Consider the following 19,629-nt stretch of genomic DNA (forward strand, 5'->3'; position numbering starts at 1 on the left):
CTGTCCTCTAAAGCTGTAGTGTAACAAAGTAACAAATAAAGGTTAAATCCAACCTGAAAAGTAGAAAGAAGAAACATTTTGGCTGATGAATCTTCTTATGGCATGTGGTGTGAACACCGTAAAACACAGTAGCGTATATAGTATATAGCAAATAAGGCAGCCCACAGCATTTCTACCTCACTGCACTGGGGCTCTGGGTTTAATTCCAGACCGGGGCCGCTATCTGTGTAGAGTATATATGTTCACCCAATGTTCATGTGATTTGTTCAACGTGCTCCAGTTTCCTTCCACAATCCAAAGACACAATGGTAGGTTAATTGACTTTTGGTGTGAGTATGTGCCCTATAATGAATTTTGCCAGGGTATGAGTTGCTTGCTGGAATAGGCTCCGGCTGTCCCTTGACCCCAAGTTGGATGAAACGGTTAGAAGATGGATGGATTTTATAGAGTAAATAGTGATGTACAAAAAAAGGAGTGATGTATTCAACACTGCAATTAAAAAAAAAATGCAACTACAAGTAGAAACACATTCTAAATTTTCTCTCAGTAACAGATCTGTAAAAATAACTGCCTTCAAAAAACGTTTTGTTTTCCTACACACTATGCATCAGTAGATCAGAGTAAAAACACCAAAATGCTGATAGAACAATGAACATTTATATCATAATTTACATTTTGACAAGTTGCACATAAATAAGAATGTAAACCAGATTGTAAACATACAAAACAGTTTTTCCTCTATTGATTGAAGCAGAAGCTGAAGAAACTTTGGTCATAGATCAAGAAAAGCTTTCAACTGCTGTGTGGCTACATTCAGTGGCGCTGTTGTGAATAATGCAGTCAGCAGGGAGACAATCGTAAAGCTTGATCTTTAAGCTATTGCCGAAAAGAATGTGTGAAATTCTATCAAAAGAGTGAACAATAAGGAAGTAGTGTGTCCAGAGACAGAGTAGTGATGCTTTGGTCTGTGCTATAAATGCGAGCAACGGGGAGTTTTAAACACTGAAAAAGCTATATTACAGATGCTGGCCAAGTAACCTAACTATTATTTACATAAGCAGTATTTTCTCTTTTTTGGTATATGAAAGAAACTGAACTTTGGTAACTAGCCTCATATCAGAAAACCCAAGTTCAAATATCTCATTTTGGTGTTGACTGCTTTAATTCTCTTTATAAATAACATTCCCAGTTTTGCAGCTGACATGCTACATCCAAAAGGATTTCTCCTATTCTTTGGGCCAAACTGAAAGCTGGGCTTTTGTACATTTGGTTTAACTCTTCAAGTAGCAAAGCGATAAATATTACAGCTCCTCCCCATCATCACTGGACACACAAATTGAGGTAACTGTTGTTGAAAATATACAAAAATGCCCTTTTGTTTTCAATTAAATTAACCACAACTCTATACAAATACAAATACTGAGGAAGAGGAAAGTCTCACAAGGAAAAAGAAAGTAAAACAAAACACTACACCAGATTTTTACACAAATGATCCCATGGTTCATCATTTCAAATGTCCACCTTTGGCAAAGCAAAAATCCTTTCTTTTTTTCTTCCATTTTGTAAAACCCTGAATACTGTTCTCATTGTCACTACCGTGCATTTCTCTTTCTTAAGAATATTACTTCCTAGTGTGACAAAGGGATGTGCAGAAAGTATACATCTATAAAGAATGGCAACAAAAAAATAACATATTCAATTACAATGAATCACCCAGTCATTGTAAACATTATTTCCAATTATTGCTTTTAACAATGAAAAATATTAATAAATTAAGGAAGATATATAATTGAGCAACAACAAAACAAAATCATCTATTAATGATTGTCATTAACATAAGTGGAAAAAATGACTATAAATAGTCCATATCAATGCCTCTTTAAGCCCTGAGAATTGAGGTCCCCTGACAGAGGAAGCCAAGTTTGCTATGTAACAATGAAGTTGACTGCGTACATTGAATTGCTACAGGCACCCTGGCTCTCAAGAGAGTCATAAATATCTTTAATATTTTTTAGTAAGATAGGCAGTCAGTTTCAAGGGTCTATGGGTTCTAGAGATTCCTGTTTAACCTTTATAGGTAAAAGAGGTAGTGGGCTACTGTGAGGCAACTTGATGACGGAGGTCTCATTGTTGGGTTCGTACAAGCCATAGCCTGTGGATCGCAGCCCATTGCCCATGCTCTTGTGGTATGAAGCCTTGAGGTCCATCTCCCTCCACAGCATGTTAAGGATCTGCTTTTCCACAGCACTCTCCACGTCCACATTATCCATCTCTTCCAAGCGGTCGGCATTGTCACTGATGTCGAACTTTTCGATCTCTTCATTGATATGATTGAGCTCCTCGGGGGAGCGGCCCCTAGGGTTTGGGGAAGCCAGGCAGTTACCCTTCAAGTGGACCTTGAGGCTGCACAGGTGAATGTAGCTGTGGTGACAGTGCAGGCACTTGTGTGGCCGGTCACGGGTGTGCAGTCGCTTGTGTAGTTTCAGGTGGACAAATTGTGTGAACTTCGCTGGGCACAGCTTGCACTGGTATGGTTTCTCTCCAGAGTGCAGCCGCAAGTGGGTCTTTAAGTTGCTGGTGCTGCTGAAGCGTTTGTGGCAAACCTAAAAAAACACAAGGAATAAAAAGGACATAAACTTTCCAGTGTAACTATTAGATTTGGGTTGTTCATTCTTGAAAAAGGACAAATGCTACCAATGACTAAATATATTATCATACTAAAATTGAAGCACAAAACAACCCTACATGCTTTGTTTCCTTAACAAATCTAAAAGTGCCAACATAAAATGACAATAAAGTACATTCTAAAAAAACATCAACACTGAAAATTTACAATGTAATGCACTCTAAGAAGTGTAACATTCCAGAGGCAGCTGCACTTCAGGGCAAAACTTGGTTTTGTTAGCAAAATCCACAGGATCACTGGATTCATGGTTCTCAAACTGCTCAGCTACTTTATTGAAACAGATACCATCAGATCTTTCGAGGATGAGATCCTTGGATCAATCAGCTACTAGTAACCAAATGAGCCTTCTCTTCTTTGTAGCCTTTCTTTTACATGAATGCAAGCATAAATCTGTTCATTGTTTGTTCAAATACTGCTAATGTTCCAATCTTTTTAAACAATGTGAAATGGTTTTTTACCTGACATTCATGAGGCTTCTCCCCTGTATGGACCAGATAGTGCTTCTGTAAGTGTGCTAGCTGTGTAAATCCTTTATTGCAGGTTTGACATTTAAAGGGTCTCTCCCCACTGTGGACTCGAAGGTGCACCTGAGGAAAGAAAACATAAAATTGTGAAGACACTTTCCTATCAATCAAAGAAGGTAAACCAATGAAATACTAGTTTGACAAAGTGGGAAGCTCACAAGGATAAATGTTATATAGGTGCGATGCAAAATATCTTAATATTTTAATTTAGAATAAAAACAAATGAAAATGTGTGAGTGAAAAATTAAAAATATTTTTTCATGGATTGAGAAAATACTCACCTTTAGGTTTGACAGCTGCCCAAAGGTTTTGCTGCAGACATTGCACTCATATTTGATCTTTCCATTCTGCTTCTTTAAGGGATAAGGCAGAGTCTTGTAGCCGGTAATGTTGCGCTTTATCTTGGTCAGGTTTATGGCTTCTTCTTCACTCCTGCTGCTGGCAAGCATGGCTGAGGTAGGTTTAGTAGGCATGCCATGCTCTGAGGAGGAGGCGGCTGTTCCAGCAGTGGGAGAGCCATTGCTGGGGCTGGATGGCTTGTCCTTGAGGGAGGAGGCCAGGCCAGTGGCAGAAAAGGCACTATTCGGCGCCGGAATAAGCAAATCCCTGTGAGGTTCAGAGGGGAACAGGAGCCGTCGGCCCCCTTCTGAAGGCAGCATGCTGGGAAGAGGGGACTGGCTTAGCATGTGCTGGGAGAGGCTGCCCCCTGACAACAGATTGCTGTAGAGAGGGTACATACGTGGAAAGAGACTTCCCACTGGCCCAGCACCCAACCCATTCAGGCTGGTTATGCTGTTGCAGCCAACTGGATAGTGGGGTAACAGGTACCTGGAATAGTGAGGACTGACTGAGCTATATGAATGTAAGAAGGCAGGGCCAAGGTGGCTAGGTGGGGTATAACCTGGGTAATGACCCAAACCACCCCGGCTGTAAAGTCCATTGGGGAATGGAAGGCCCTCTTTGTGTTCCTGAGAGGAGGGGGTAGGAGGAGAGAGGGTGAGGCCTGGGCTGCTGTGTGGGCTGCTGCTTTGTAGGCTGTGCTCTGGGCTGCTGCGGGCTGAAGGGCTGGGAGTGGCAGAAGACTGAACAGGGGAGTGGGTGACATAACTTGGACGGTCTAAACCATACACAGTATTGGCTTTCAAGTATTCTTCATTGATGTGTGGGCGAACGGGGTAGACCACTCGGGGGAAGAAAGGCTGCTCCAAGCTGGGTTTCGTGGGTGAATCTTGCAAGGACTTCGTGGGACTTGACTGTGGTCGCACGGGGTCTCTTCTTGTTCCCTTCAGGATCTCTGAAACACTGTGTTCTTTCTTCCCTGAGCTTTTCTCCTGAATACCGTCAGTCTCTGTTGCATTTTGCTTTGCTTCCATAAGGCTCTGTTCTGTGAAGAATAAAAAAAGCAATTTATTACTTTATTTATTCCACTGAATCATTTTCATATTTCATTTTTTCAATTTTTATTTGAATTGGTCAATAAAGAAGGCACATTTTAGTTGACATTGCATTATGTTGTAATTGAAATGAAACTAATATTAATGTTATCCAAATTAATTAAATTATCACTCAGTGCAATCCACCACCACCCTTTCCCCCTCCACCTCTGCCAAGAATCTCAGTGTCGCTCTTGACCCTTCTCTCTCCTTCTCTTTTCTGGATTTCTCTTTGTTCCTGAAACTTTGTCTTCATTACTGCTGGCTCCCCACTGGCTCACCCATTTACTTGATGCAGTTAGAGGTTTATTGCCAACCACGGTTTCAGCCATCCTGCTGATGCCTAAGCTTGTCTCTTATCCCTCCCTACACCTCTTGTTGCAATCAATCTTCCAAAGTTCTGTACCACACACTTCCAGAGCCCCTTCATTCTCCTCTCTCTCTCTCTCTTTGGTGCTGGAATGTATTACTCACAGAAATCTGACCAGCTAACCCCAATCAACCTTCCAGCACCTGAAGCTGACTCACAAGACTTGCATGCAATTAATGTAGATCACCTGTAATCTACCCGAGACATTTTTCAGTAATTCTTACACTATATTGTACTAATCTTTTTAATTCTTAAGACAGGTAATGTAACTTGTTAATTGCTCTTATTCACTGTAAACCTGGAACACAAACAAGCTGGGTGTTAACATAACATGGTGTTTTAGTTCTTAGTATTTCATTTTGTTTCTGTGGCACTTGTGGTGCTCTTGGATGAATTAAAAAAAGCTGATTTCTTTTACATTATTACACCCACAACTGTTGTACGATTTTACTGATTATATTAAGTAATAATTCTTTATACTGTAGGTCACCTACAATGAAAGCATCTATGCAAATAAATAGCAGTGGTAATAACTTATCTTTTAGACGCTGTGCTGCTTGTTTTGCTGAAGTATATGTTGAAATCATATATCATTCAGTCTATAAATGAATTTACTGAAAGATGTTTGTCATAGTTCTGTTATGCAAACTGTATCTTACCACGGTCTATAATTTGGTTTCCAAAGAATTATCATCAACATTAATTTCCCTCACAGACTTATGTATTGCCCTAGCATTTTCTTTCACCTTTTGGAGACCCCCGACATGAAAGTTGAATGCAACAAAAGACATTTTACAGTATTGTTTTTTTCCCCACTTCCAGTTTATCCAGTATCAAGTCATAAAGTCTGTATGAACAGTAGTCCTGAGGTACAGCGATGTTGAAGATGACAGGCATGGTGAGCCAGCTTGTGCCAAACCACAATGGGTGGTTCGCTAGCCAATTCAACCGCTTAGCAATGAAAAACAAGGGTTTGGTGCAGAGAAGGAGAAGGATAATAGGGACGTCATATAGTACTCAACACAACACAGCTAAGTATACGGTATTTGGTTTCTACAATCTTGGCAGGCCAGCTTTGGCAATATTTCTACATTTGTTTATTTTTAAGTATTGTTCAGGCAAGCCTTTTTAACAATATTTTAGTAACGTGTGTCTAAACATAACACATTTTTTTAAATTTAGATGCTCTAGGTATAATCAAAATTGACTTGCCATCTATGAAAATGGTTCCAATTAAAAAAAGAGAATGCTGAAGCTAAGGAATGCTCTTTTGGGGCATTTTAGCTATAGAATAAGCAAATACATGGCCTAATTAGGCCTAAATTACAAATCATTTTAGATGATGAATGAAGAACTATGTAGCCAAAGGGCAAAGAGAAAATAAAGATGAACTATTAAAGCACTACAGTGTACACGCAGCTAAAAAAATTGTCAGAAGACAGATAAGGTCAAGCCAAAGCTTATTTAAATATTCTTTTGAGTGGCCTGCAAGAAAAACAGCCAGGTCTCCTTTATACTTCAAACCTCCTTTTTTGTTTTTATAAACTCTCACACGAAGTAGCAGCGCCATGACATCTTTTGTCTGGAGTTTATGGTCCATCCCCTGAGCCTCCCATCAATAACAAATGTTGTCAACAAATCTGAAAAGGTGATAGTTTTTTACGTGGCAGTGGTGGGGGGCACCTGAAGTATCAGTCAGGACCTGTCAATCAAAGTACCTCAGAGGTAAGTCCTCCATATTAAGTGTTTCAAGTTGCCAGATTTGTCAAGGAGGACATGAGAAAGCAGGCCATTCAAAACATGAAAGCCCCTGTCAAACATTTATCACTATGAAGCAAAAACAAACAAGCTTCAGCAAAGGACCTTTTCAATGGATTTCCTATTGTATTTAAATAAAGGGTAAACATGAGCAGCTTTAGCTTTAACTTTAACAAGGGCTGGAAAATTTTACAAATGACCCTTTTGTAAGACAGAATTACATTACATTACAGTGCCAAAATGTCTCTCATGATGAAATTAGCATTAATGCTCTTTGTGAGGAATATATTAAAAATAATCTGTTGATTATTTGATGGCAATTTTTACAATGTAATATCATATTCCAACTTAACTTATAGTCCTTGCTGTCTGTCGCTTACAACTTCAAATTCTTAAAAGAATGTCATATGTACTCTCTGGTGTGGACAGGATATCTACTAAAAGCACACTGGAGCCAAACAATGGCATTGATTAAGTTAGAGATAAAGCGCAAAAAGGCTAGGGATTTGTTTTCCATTCTTTAAATTCAGTTGTTTCACTGTTAAGGGTTTTCATTCTGGCAGGACTTGGTTCTTACATGACCATTGAAATGCTTTTCACTATTTTAACACCTCCAAACTAAGGGCTATGGGGAGGGGGTTTAGTTCCACTGCGGGAATTCGGATCTGCTTACAACAGTGGTGTTTCTGAGTTATCAATGCCTCTGGCTGGGACAGCAGCAGTGAATAAACACAGTAAGTGCCACTATCAGGAAGGCACTGATCAGGCCAGAGATAATGGACTTAAATCTCCTAAGAGAATTAGACAAAAAACAAACAGTGGCTTATCAGAAAGATATCAATCTGTCATCAGGGCTGGGCAGCCAGGAAGTTCAAGTAGTCAATGAAGATTTTTTTAAGTGCCAAATAATTGTGCCATACAACTGGACAGGCTCTAACCCTGCAACCTCTCCTAATAAAGGTGCATAAATGTAAATATTTTAGTAAACAATTAGAAAGGTTGAGTGCCAAACTAATAGTTTTGTGAGCAAATAGGACTGACATGCACGTCTGCAAATAGCGCTTATTAATTTTAATAACATTTCTCTAAATGGGTAAAAACACCTATTTGAGCTTCCTCCCAAATTCAGATTCTTTTTCAATGTAAGTCAAGGCACACAGTTGTTCACCAATGGAAAAGTAATTAAAAAATAAATAATATAAAATGCAAAATATATGTAGCTGTCCATTTGTTTATTTCTGCGTTACACATCATAGAAAGAGAAGTTCCAAATGAGAGATCATTTCTATTTCTGCAAATGTATTGGTAAAACTCCCTTACAAAGCAAACAGACCTGGTTTTAATTTCTCTCTCTATATATAATATTGCAAACTGATGTAGGAGGCTCTAGTCAACTCTTGACAGAAGTAGTACTGAAGATTCCTTAACTGCCCATGTATACATTTTTGCTGATTCAGATATTCACTTTTAAACTCTGGTTAGCACCTGTATTGGTATGATTGAGCATATTTGATCCCCCACAGCAGGGAGTTTTGAGATATCACTCACCAGGTTTTACCACTGTGTACAAAGTTAATTGAATGTACTTGTGAAATTACCTTTTATACTCCAAAGAGTGACAAAAACACAGAAAGCAACAGACGGGTAATAAGAGCGGTCTAGTGAAGAGAAAGTATATCTTCATTCTGTATCCTGATATGGAAACTAACTAATCTTTCACAATTCAAATAATAGCTTAGGTATTATAGATACTGAGCTGCACAAGGAATGGAAGCTAAAATTTGTCTTGCCACACCTATAAGCAAGGATTTCTTTTACTTTGTTTCAAAGCCCTTCAACACTAGATTTTATTACCAGTTAAGCAACAACAGAAAGTATGTTAAGCAATCTTTTACAAAGAAAGAACATTTTAAGTACAGATGACTATGGCATTACACCAAGTGTGCTATGTAATTAAATACTATTACTAAATCTCTTCAAAAGCCTCTGACGAAAACACCAGTTTAAAAGGCTTCTCATTTCAGGGTCTGAGGCAGTAAAATGTCCTACTGCTTAAGAAAGTACTTTTGCATTTTAAGCAATTTCATAAAATATGATGCATCAAGTAATCACGGACTTCCCACGAGTTTCTCTTTTCCCTACCCATTTGTCTCGCTACAGTTTATACCTTTAAACTCAGAAATAATTTACGATAAGGATAAATCTTTGTCTTGGAGGTAAACACTTTTAAAGCTACAGTCAAACAATGAGAAACTGAATGTATAGAGTTCGATGGTAAAATTAATTTATACAAAGCATTTTTTCCCCCACAAATGTTCTCAGTATAAGATTTTTATTACTGCTGTTGAAAGGAAACACTATTGGCATTTGTCATAATGTGTTTAACATGACAAACAAAACAGCAGGCTACATGTACAAGTATAATGAAAATATATCGGAGAATAAAGGCACTTACTGAGCTTCAGCATCATAAGGTCCCCAGAGGGCGGGTAATGCAGACGTTCAGCAAACTCTGGGCAGTACCACACCAGCAGCTCCTGGTTGGCTGGAATAGGTTTGACGGTGTAGAAGTAAATGTTCATTCCATTTTGGCAGGCAGCCAGGTTCTGCTCCTGCTGAGAGTGAGCTGGGTTCACATAACGCATCCAGTTGCTCTTTTCCTCATTGAAACCATCAACAAAGTGATGGAACTCTCCATTGCAATAGATCTGCAAATAAATGTAGTGATAGTTGTAAGTTTTTTCCCAGCTTTAATTAAAAAGGTTTTGTCACCCCTTCTCCCACCTAGTATTTCAGCTATACGTTAGGCACTGTATACATGTAGAGAGAAAAGTTAGACCTTGCTAATAATAAGGGGCTAGTAATAGCCATTTACCTTTTCCATCTTTGTAATTCAGTATATCATTGTGACAAAAAAAGTCTTCTAAAGAATTTGATAGCTATGATTCTACAATCCTCCTGCTTCAACACACACAGACAAGTGGGTGCTACTACTTCTTCAGTTCTGAATGTTCTTATAAAGTACATTGACGTCACTCAAAGTCTCATAGTGAATCTAAAGCCTCAGTCTTTTTTTCTGCATTCTCTCTACTTGCAGTTTCCTCACGCCCCCATACAAGGTTACCACAAAGCAATTCTGCAGCCTTTTTTTTGCAAAAGGTTTCTTCTATCTTTTAATATTTGGAATGTTGAGAATACAGAGCTCACATGCCAGAAGTGATGACAGTGGTGCAACAATAGGAAAACAAATGCACACTTCCACAAATATCCTACTTAGGTTAAAACACTTATCAAGGGTGCACAAGCCGTTAAAGAAACTTGTGCCATTAATTTTCTGAAGAGAGGAAACAGATTAAATGTTTATTTTATTCAATTATGGGATATTACTACGGTTCCCTTTTGATATCATATAGACGTTTGTCTTTAAAAATTAATGCAATTAAAAATATTGGTACAAAAATAGGAAAAGAACACTACAGCTTTGCCCTTTGAATTAGAGTGAAGAACGGAAAAGCTAAGAAGCAGAAGTATGGCTTCCTGATTAAATATGGTGAAAATGATAAACACACAGGTCACTTTCAGTAGATCAGTAAGAGATGAAGAACTTTCTTTTCTATTTCTGCTGATACATAGCTTCCTGTAAATGAAGAAAGGGGGAAATAAATGTGGTCTCTTCAAAGAGATTAGAGAGAGATAATTCTCTTTGTGGTGTAGTTCTTATGAGAAAATGAATGGAACAGTAACACGGGTACTACAAGGTGTTAATGTATATTAAGGTAGGGAGGCGGGGACATTTTTTTTTGTTTTGTTTACGTTGAACATCTCATTTCCAGGAACACTAGTACCATTACACTGCACACTGTAAATTAAAAGGGAAGTTGCTTTCTAAAGTTACTTAGAAAGCCCGGTACCTTTCCATAGCGTAATTTACTGTACTTGCCAGAAGTGTGTGCCACTGCTACTGAATTCATACCAGTGCCATAAAACTATGATCACAGAAACAAACGCAAGGAAAATTCATAACAAGAATGAAAATACCACTTATAAAAACATATAGTTCTATCAGTTCAACAAAGACAGTGCATAGAGGTTTGATGTGTTTCTATACATATAATCCTGAAAATAAACACCTTAATATCAAATGGACGTAATTACAAATAATACCAATGATAAAGCTTGTTCTTTTTTATAGTTGTAAATTTGTAAGGAATAAAAAATCTCTTTCACTATCATTTGGTATCATTCTCTCTATACGTAAAATTATCAACTACAGCTACAGAAGTGAGTTAATGTCTAATGACAAAGCTTATTGTAAAAAGCATACTGCTATTATTACTATGCACTTTCTGGAGAGCAGACATTGCCTATGGAGTGAAGTTTAAACCCACTTCCTTGCTGAGTCAACTTGAGCTGTAGACTTGTCTGCAGATTTACCGTCATGAAATACCTATTTTACTGCTACGTCAAAAAGGATGCCGTGTAAAAAAAACAGATTCTGTTTAAGTCTTTCCTTTAAGATAGCAATTTAATTCTCAATGCTCTGTCAAGAAAACTTTCTTATACTGTTTTTTTTGCTTCAGAATTGAGAAGTATAACCTATATTAACAAATGCAAGTCACCTACAAAAAACAAAGAGTGTGTGAAAGGATTAAATTAACTTCCTCTTTCATTACTTGAGAGTGGTTTGCAGCACACACTGCCAAGAATAGCCCCAGCTGTGTCTTCGTCATTCTACACCAACAGAAAAACTTAGCTCCCAAAAGAGCAGACATTAGCTCAGCTAATTTGCCATGATAACTAATAAGAGTGCTTTAGTGACTTTTTGTAAATATGCAGATATACAGTGTCACACAGGAAGTCAAACCCCTACCCCCTGTGCTAGATGAACAGAACAGGAAGTGACCAATTTGTTTTTTTTCTAAGAATTATGAAAAAGAAAAAATGATCTTGCATCATTCTGAAGCTTTTTTTTAAAACACTTACCCTCCAAAAGTACTTTCTGTTTGCGTTCTTGGGAACAGTCTCAGTTGTGTATGATTCGCCTACAAGGGGCCCAAAGCGCGTTCCTTTTGGTATGTATTCCTTGCTTGTAACACCAATAACCTAAAAAGAAGAAGGTATTATGTGATTTTTGTTTTCTAAATGAAAGACTAAGCATGTCCCTAAATTAAAAACTGCAGATATTTAGATATATTAAGCTGTTTACAGACACAATGGATAAAAAGGGATTCTTCGACCCTATGACCCAAAAGGCATAGAAAACATGCCTGACAAGATTTTTTTTTACTTAAGGAAATGCATGATATCAAACTGAAGCTTAAAAAAAGTCATCAGTTGAAGTTTATTAATAGTCCAGCGCAGAGTTCTAAGGGACACTATCTTTAAACAACTCTTTAAATGAACTACTTTGCTGCCAGTCACCATTATAAAACTAATAACAAAGCAACACCACCTTATTTATTAGCCATTAGATTTCACTAATTTACTGAAGCTCTATAAAAATAATAAAAGACTTCACTAAAGAGCAGACTGACCATTTTGTGTTAATCACAAAAAAGGTTAATAGTACTTTGACACTTCATTCATGTGCCTTTACTCAAAATATAGGTGAAAATCTTCCCATTCATAGTTTGCCTTAGGTAAGAGAGGCTTGTAAAATCTCCTTCAGTCATATAGGTGAACTCATGAAATGTAAAACTAAGCTTTTTTAATACCTGGACTAATCCATTACTCTGCTCACTGTTGATGAATCAGAATGCTGGTGGGCATTGTACACAGGGTGTGGAGGAAAAAAACAGTCATACAGTTCAGGTGGTTAAGCAGAACATCATTACAGGTAGTGCTGTCAAAACCAATTTACAGGGACCGTAAACCCTTAGCAAAAATGACAAGGTAGGATGAGCTTTCAAAATGTTAGTGAAATCATTTAAGGAAAACAGATGTGACACTTTTAACTATTACTTCATAGTCCAATATGCAGTTTGCTGTTGCAGTGGTCTTTTTGTTACACTCTCTGGTTACTGACTAGAAGAAAACTAAAAAAAAACCTTTTGAAGACTATGAAACCTACACAAAACAACTAACTTCAATTACTAAATTATCTTTGACGATTTTAAACAGTAGAAAAAAGATTAACTGAACAGAATAAAAATTATCTATCGCTGCGTTATTCTATAACAACATTATATACTTAATTTAGTTTTTACCAGGGCCTGTCTTGATTGCTCTACATTCTCTCTATATAAATCTGTTTGCTCTTTTTTTCCTTTATCACTCTGTATAGTGTCCTTGGGCTTGGAAAAGAGCTTTATAAATGAAAATTATATGAGACGAAGATAATGTAACAATGTCCTTGTATACACTAAATAGGGTATTATTAAAGAAATTACAAATGTTATTAAAGTTAAAATACTCTGTTGTACCGTGCCAGTTTAAATGAAGAGGAGGAAGTAGCTGTGAAGGGAAAGCAAATCTGGCTGACCAGTGCCCTCCTGAATTAACACTGCCCCTTCAGTGTAAACAGGTCACTGACTTCAGGTAGAAGGCTTTAAATAATGGCCAAGTATCAATCCCCTTTTACAGAAGCCATCTTTTGGAAACTTTGAGCTCTGTCTAAAAAAGGCATCTGTCACCGTCAGTTCAGGTCAAGACCTGAACCCTCCCTAAGCCATCCTCCCAGACTCAAACAGTCCAGTTCCATTTTGATTTCATTTCTTTCTGCAGTCAGGCTGCACGTGAAAAGAAACATAAACATTTCCTTTTTTGTTCTAGGATCAAAGTTTACAGCTAGTCAAAGAAATAAAATCCATGGCAGCGCATGATGCCCTTTTCATTGGCAATGGTCACTGAAAATCTGACATCTTCAAAAGAAATTAATAGTACATTTAAGCAAATGACTGTAATTTATGTTTTGGCTGTATAATAAAAACGGTCTTAGAAAAATAGTCTTGAGGAACAGATAAGTGGAAATACAGCAAAATAGCACATCAAAAAAGTATAGCTTTCTAAATACCTTCAGGTTTTAAAGCCTTCAAACGTTTTCTTAAATGACAAAGGAACTGTATGCTTATGATTTAAATTCTTTCAAAGCAGGGATCACTCTTTCTTTATCTTAATCTCTTCAAGGTACAACACCTCTTGATGAAACAAAATCACAAGTAGAGTCAATCACTTCTTTTTTTATTAGTAATGCAATGAACACTTGAAAGGGAGAGGGAGGGGGAAAGGAATTTCCCCGAAGAATCAATAGAAAATGTTAGTTAAAAGATCATTTTTTAAATTAGTGCCAAGTCAACTCTCTAAGAACTTATTAACAAAGATTCACAATGTCTTCCAAACAGTCCATCAATATACTTTGATCATCAACCAATGATTTCTAAAGAACCTTCTCCCAACCCCCAACTCCTCAAAGTGTAAACACTGCCTTGTTTTGTCACAGATTTAACAAATACTCATAACTTTGGGAAGTGTCTGTGTTAAATTACAAACTTTTTTAAAGAAAGATTTAAATTAATTTAATTAATTTCCCAATGCTTGTAACTAGATCTATTTTGTTTTTTAGCAATTAGTTAATGTTTACATTATAATCTTCAATGCAAGGAAAACATTTTTTTTGAAGATCAATTCAATATAATCAAGTGAGGCTAGCAAAAAAAATAGAAGGCTCACTTTCGCAAGGTGGTGAGTCTGTTGCGAGCTACAATGTGGTCCAACACATACTGTTCTATCTTTTCTTTTCCTCTGAATCTGTGAGAAGTCTGCATTCCCTTAATACTGTCAAATGGAAACAAGGGGAAAAGTATGTGGAACCTCAACATGGAGGTTTGTTATTTTATCATGGACTAGTTAAAAACACTGTCAACAGAACAGATAAAGGAGATTAATTACAAATATACGATGTGCTGACATAAACTGCTTGGAGACAAACAGTACTTTGTAGAAACTTGTATTACTGTATCATCAAAGTTAACGTGACAAGAGATGTCAAATTATATTCACATTACAAACCCCCTATTGTTGTTCTTGATTTGGTGGAGTTCATTGATACCTGAATTCAAGTGTTCTCTTTTGTAATATGTTCTCTGGCAGAGATTGATGGAGCTGTGCACTTACTGACCACACAGAGAGAAAAGCTATTTAGCAAAACTTTTGGGGAACTTTACTACTCATCTTTTACTGTAAATAAAGCAAAAGCCATCTTTAACAAGCTTTAAGTTCCTGAAATCATAGTTAATTGAATCAGCTAGAAGAGTATACCACCCGGTCTTAAACAAGACCGACAGTGGGAAAGTTAAGCAAATGGGCTTTAATTACAGTACCACATCATGGTCTACAGAAATACCTGCACTCTTTCAGATGAGGTTTGGTAACTGTAGCCTCTTTTAATTATATTGAAGCATACTTTTAGCTTAGAAAATCAGTACACTTTTACCAAACACTAATAAAAATTATTTTTATTATATATAAACTCTAAACACATTTTATTTTTACACAGAAAACAACATTGATAATTTTAACATTATAATTGTGAAAATGGATCTCATATTTGCTGTGCGTTTTCTACAACAAGCTTTACACACTGCAGCAGCAGTTTAGGTCATAAACAGAAAACCAGCAGTATTTTGGCCCAAAACTCAAAAGTTTCTATTTACCCAAAATAATACCTACAAATCGGTTTATTTATAAAGAAAACATATATCCACGCTTACCTCTTTGGAGTTAGGTGCATGTTTGAAAAGCAAGTTTCTTGGTAGTGAGGCTTCAGCTCGGGTCAAGCTTCCACTGTCAGTGCTGGATTCCCAGGGATGGTCCTTTACAATGTACGTACACTTCTCTTCAAATTCTAACTCTGTCCACTTTGTCATATCAGCATCTTCCACATCCATTTTCATGGTGAACTCGCCAGTCTCTTGCGATTCCTCTGCAGTTAAAATATCCGAGCTATGCTGTGAGGCAGCCTAAAATGAAAAGAGAAAGGCTTTTATCTTCATTGTCCTCCAGCCTGTGGTTTCCTTCGAGACAGAGTGACTAATAGGCAAGTCTGTTGTACTTCAGGATGCAAAAAGGGAACAGTTGGTACAGGCTGAGCAACAGGCAGTGGGGTAGACTCGGAAAAGCATACCCTGAATTCCATTTATGAAGTTTGGGTATGTGCCTCTGTCCTGATAAGAAAATACTCATTGTGAGAAGACAATAGGACTTTTTCTTAAAAGTATTGTTCCATCAGATTTAATTATGGAATGTATACAAAAAACTGACGTAGCAAATGTTTAACCAGTTATGATTAAAGAACTTTTGCACAATGGTTCTTACTACATAGACACTTGAGCTACTGATTCCAGTAATCTGATTAGCAAAGCTTTTTTAGCAAAGGGAGTTTTTCATTTATTTGATATTTGTTGCCTGTGACTAGCTTTTAAGACATTTTAACTGGGAAATCATTACAAGACTGACAATTTAATAAATCAATACAGGAATAAAAAAAAAACACAACAGACTTTGGATTCTCCCCCAACTTCAGCTTTACAATGTACTTCTTTTTACAGGAAAACCGAAATCCAATTAAACCCCTTTTACGCATGCAGTTGTTCTTGGGGTCATGGCCACTGAGGGTCTCTCCAGACTGTGGAAAAAGTGTCACAAACAAGGGAAGGAAGAGGAAGGAACTGCAGTCTGCGTCTGAATGGAGCTAAAATTGGAAGCAGCGTGCCGCAGGAGCGGAACCGGTAAGCCTTCCTCAAGAAGGGGAGGGAGTAGAAACTTTCCCACCGGCTGCAGAGGCACAAACAAGCATCAAAAACAACCTTCTCCTGACGTCCTCTTTGTATCCTCAATGGAGTGAATGGGACTGCAGGCAACAGAAGCAGTTCCTGTACACGTCACAATGACAACAGACTTTCACGAGTAAACCAGCAATTCCGAAGTCTGTAAATCACAAAAACTTCCTCTGCAAGGCTCCGGCCAATTTGTGATAATCATTACAAGAAATCTAAACAAATGCAAAAGCAAGGACAGTTTTGAAAAGGCAAGTGTTTGGCCACAGTGTTCCGTCACAGAACAAGAAAAAAAGCTGTAAACAGTTTCTTTTCTCACATCTTCTTGGTGGGATTCTTAGAAGACACAAACTAAAAACATATTCTAGAAGAAAAATAATATGTAGGCTGAAGAATTTTAAACACAAACAATTTACACAAAATATATACCAAGCATGAACTGGCTTTGAAGATTTTAAAACAGTCAACTGAAATAAAAAGGAACTTAAATGTTTTATTTTTTATAGTGGAACCTTGATTAGGTTTGTAGGTTGTATGATAAATGACAGCTGTACTTAACCATGAAGCAGTAATAATGAAACTCAGAAGTACACCCTAAAGCAAGACTCTTAAGATTTAAAAGGTTAAGACTTTAAGAAGCACAAAAAGACTTCGACTCAAAAAACAAAAAAAGTACAAAATATGCTATAGACATTGTAATTCTAAAAGACCACACAAAAATAACTTTTTAAATAGTAGTCTGGTGCGGGCTTACTTACTGGAAAACTCTGAGTGGAGCCACACACAGAGCTTAAGAGTGTGTATTCATTCCTCTGCGTGTTAGACAGGTGCTCTACTCACGCCTCTCCCTTGCTGTGGAGAGCTCCTGCTCTGTGTGTGTCTTCTCGCTTGTTAAGGTCTAATCCTCCACTGCCCTGCCTGCTCTGACTCCTCCTCAGGAAAATGATACGCTAACATGCTTTCAGTTCCAAAATGCTTAACAATTGCCTTCCTTTCCAGCTGCTTAACTGATATTTCATTAGCAATAAAAGGGTTTTAACTGACACGCCGTGTTGTGCAACCTTTTCCTTGTCACTCCTTCCCACAAGCCAAATCTCTCGTTTTGTTATTAACACTAGCGTTCGGTTTCTCAATGTAGGAGAAACAACTTATAGAACCCTTTGCTAATGATATCAGGGAAAGTTTAAATGAGGGCAGAACTTCAGCTTACACCAAAAAGGGGTTTAAAATAATTGTTGCCATTAATAGCTGTAAAATGTAGGGCACAAATCAAGAATAGTAAGTATGGCTAATTTTAACCAAGTTTGGTTAATTAAAACTTTCCCCTGGGATCCTTTGGACCTAAACTTATTTCTCTCTTGTTGGAGACATTATTGATCTTCTCCTTCCTACGCAACCATTTGCTGCCCACGGAAGGACATCCTGTGAAGAAGGGAGACAATACCCTCAGTTGTTTACTGCGGGGAGCACAGATTGCCATTCCTGTTTCTTATTACAAAACAAACCACAAATCCTGACTTCCTCTAATAACCCTATGCCATCATCACAGGGACTGTGAAAAGAAAAGTTATGTGGATACTTGCCCATTAGGTGCCACCTGCAAGCTGTACCAGTCTTACTCTGAAACTGAAACCATTGAGAACTGAACATAAGTTTCACTACCCAGATGATTGCTAAGCCCGAGGGAATTAGCTTACATTGATGCCTTGCACTTTTTACGTTTGTTGCCAATTATTGTTTGAATGCTTGTTCAATCAATAGTGACTATATTTAAAAATAAGTCAAGGCAACCAAAAATCCAAACTAATATTTGCTAGGAGACATAGAACAGAGCACCAAAGTAACTTATGTTACTAAATGAAGTGAATGAAAGTCCTCCTGATAAAAAATAGTTGTGAGAAGGAATTTTTCATTCGTAGAGTTAGCATAAAACATAAAAATGGTCATTTGTCAATTTTCACTCTTTTTATATAAATAGTAATCTGCTCATTAATCAGCAGTTTGTGAAGCATGTGTACAACACGTAGCTCTCTGTCTGACGCTGCAGGGTGCATTATGAATAGCTGTATCACAGTATTACATTTTTGTTTGAGAAATCCCCACTGGTTTCCTCTGATGCTATCAGCTCCACTCCAGCAACTGACAGATGCCACACAGCTTCAGCTGCTGTCTGTGTGAGGCATGGGCTAACTGAGGAGGGCTACGGGTAGCAAAGAATAATAAAAAAAGAAAACAAGCGCTGGGGGAGGAGGAAGGGAGGTAAGACCCTCTTCAAACACCCCCCTCCTTCCTCTTGTCAGTGACAGATCTGTAACCACATCACTCACAAGCTCTCTGGCAATTGCTTCCTGGAAGCGGACGACTTGTCCTGTTAAAAACTAAAAGCCTTCGATGTCCCAATACATGGCAGCATTTGGGCTCCAGTTGCCGTTATTACACAGCAAATAGGATTGAGACAAAAAACGAAGAATTCCCCTTTGAAACCAAAATGTGGTTCATCCCAAAACCTCAAAAGTTAGACCCATCTCTCTAAAAGCTTGCCTTATGTATTTGGCCCACAAGACCCCCACCCACATTTTTTAAAAAACTCACAAAACCCACTTTAGCTGATCTTGCCTCCTTCAGGGCTCACTTCAGAAACCCACTTAATAAAGGACTGGGGAGGAGAGGGGAGTTGGGTTTGGGTGGGGAACTGCATTGAAGTGAAATTCAAATTGCTCTTTTGTTTATACAATAGTTTAATGTGGCTTCTCAGCCTGGAGGGGAAACTCCTTAAAACAAAAGTGAATATCCCATCCAGCTGCTTTGTTATTTTTTCAAGGGTTTGATATCATTTGAAGACTGTGCTTTTGTTCTCCAGAAGAGAGCTAAACACTTGCAGTAAAATATACCAGGCACATGACAAGCAAGGCTCCCTCCTGCTTTTAACAAAAACATGGGGAGTACATAGGACATCACGAAAAAGGCATAAATTATTCTCTGTACATGGAATTGCACATTTTTTCAGCATGCCATAAAGCAAGTCTATTTATTTGTTTTTAGAAAAGAAACTAAACCTGAATTGCAAAATGTTTTCCATTTTGAC

The 19,629-nt window shown here is 37.7% G+C and overlaps 1 protein-coding gene across 1 annotated transcript; it reads right to left on the reverse strand.

Annotated features, from left to right (window-relative positions):
• Positions 1-635: 635 nt before the first annotated feature.
• On the reverse strand, positions 636-17,366 carry prdm1a (PR domain containing 1a, with ZNF domain). The gene is made up of 7 exons (XM_088909637.1): positions 17,303-17,366; positions 15,480-15,728; positions 11,755-11,874; positions 9,227-9,479; positions 3,492-4,594; positions 3,145-3,273; positions 636-2,603 (listed from the first exon to the last, which is right to left on the reverse strand). Exons 2-7 carry the CDS (start codon positions 15,660-15,662, stop codon positions 2,034-2,036), a joined length of 2,358 nt encoding a protein of 785 aa, XP_088765763.1. The 5' UTR covers positions 15,663-15,728; positions 17,303-17,366; the 3' UTR covers positions 636-2,033.
• Between the last annotated feature and the right edge of the window lie 2,263 nt (positions 17,367-19,629).

Source organism: Atractosteus spatula, chromosome 2 (genome assembly GCF_055471065.1).
Source record: "Atractosteus spatula isolate fAtrSpa1 chromosome 2, fAtrSpa1.hap1, whole genome shotgun sequence".
Taxonomy (NCBI): domain Eukaryota; kingdom Metazoa; phylum Chordata; class Actinopteri; order Semionotiformes; family Lepisosteidae; genus Atractosteus; species Atractosteus spatula.

Bases quoted from the DNA above. Each gene is read 5' to 3' on its own strand.
- prdm1a (XM_088909637.1), bottom strand. From the start codon at position 15,662: ATGAAAATGGATGTGGAAGATGCTGATATGACAAAGTGGACAGAGTTA. The intron at 9,480-11,754 runs GTAAGTGTTTTA...ATTTATTTGCAG, and splicing joins ACAGAAAGTACTTTTGGAGG to ATCTATTGCAATGGAGAGTT. The intron at 3,274-3,491 runs GTGAGTATTTTC...TTCTTTCCTCAG, and splicing joins GGCAGCTGTCAAACCTAAAG to GTGCACCTTCGAGTCCACAG.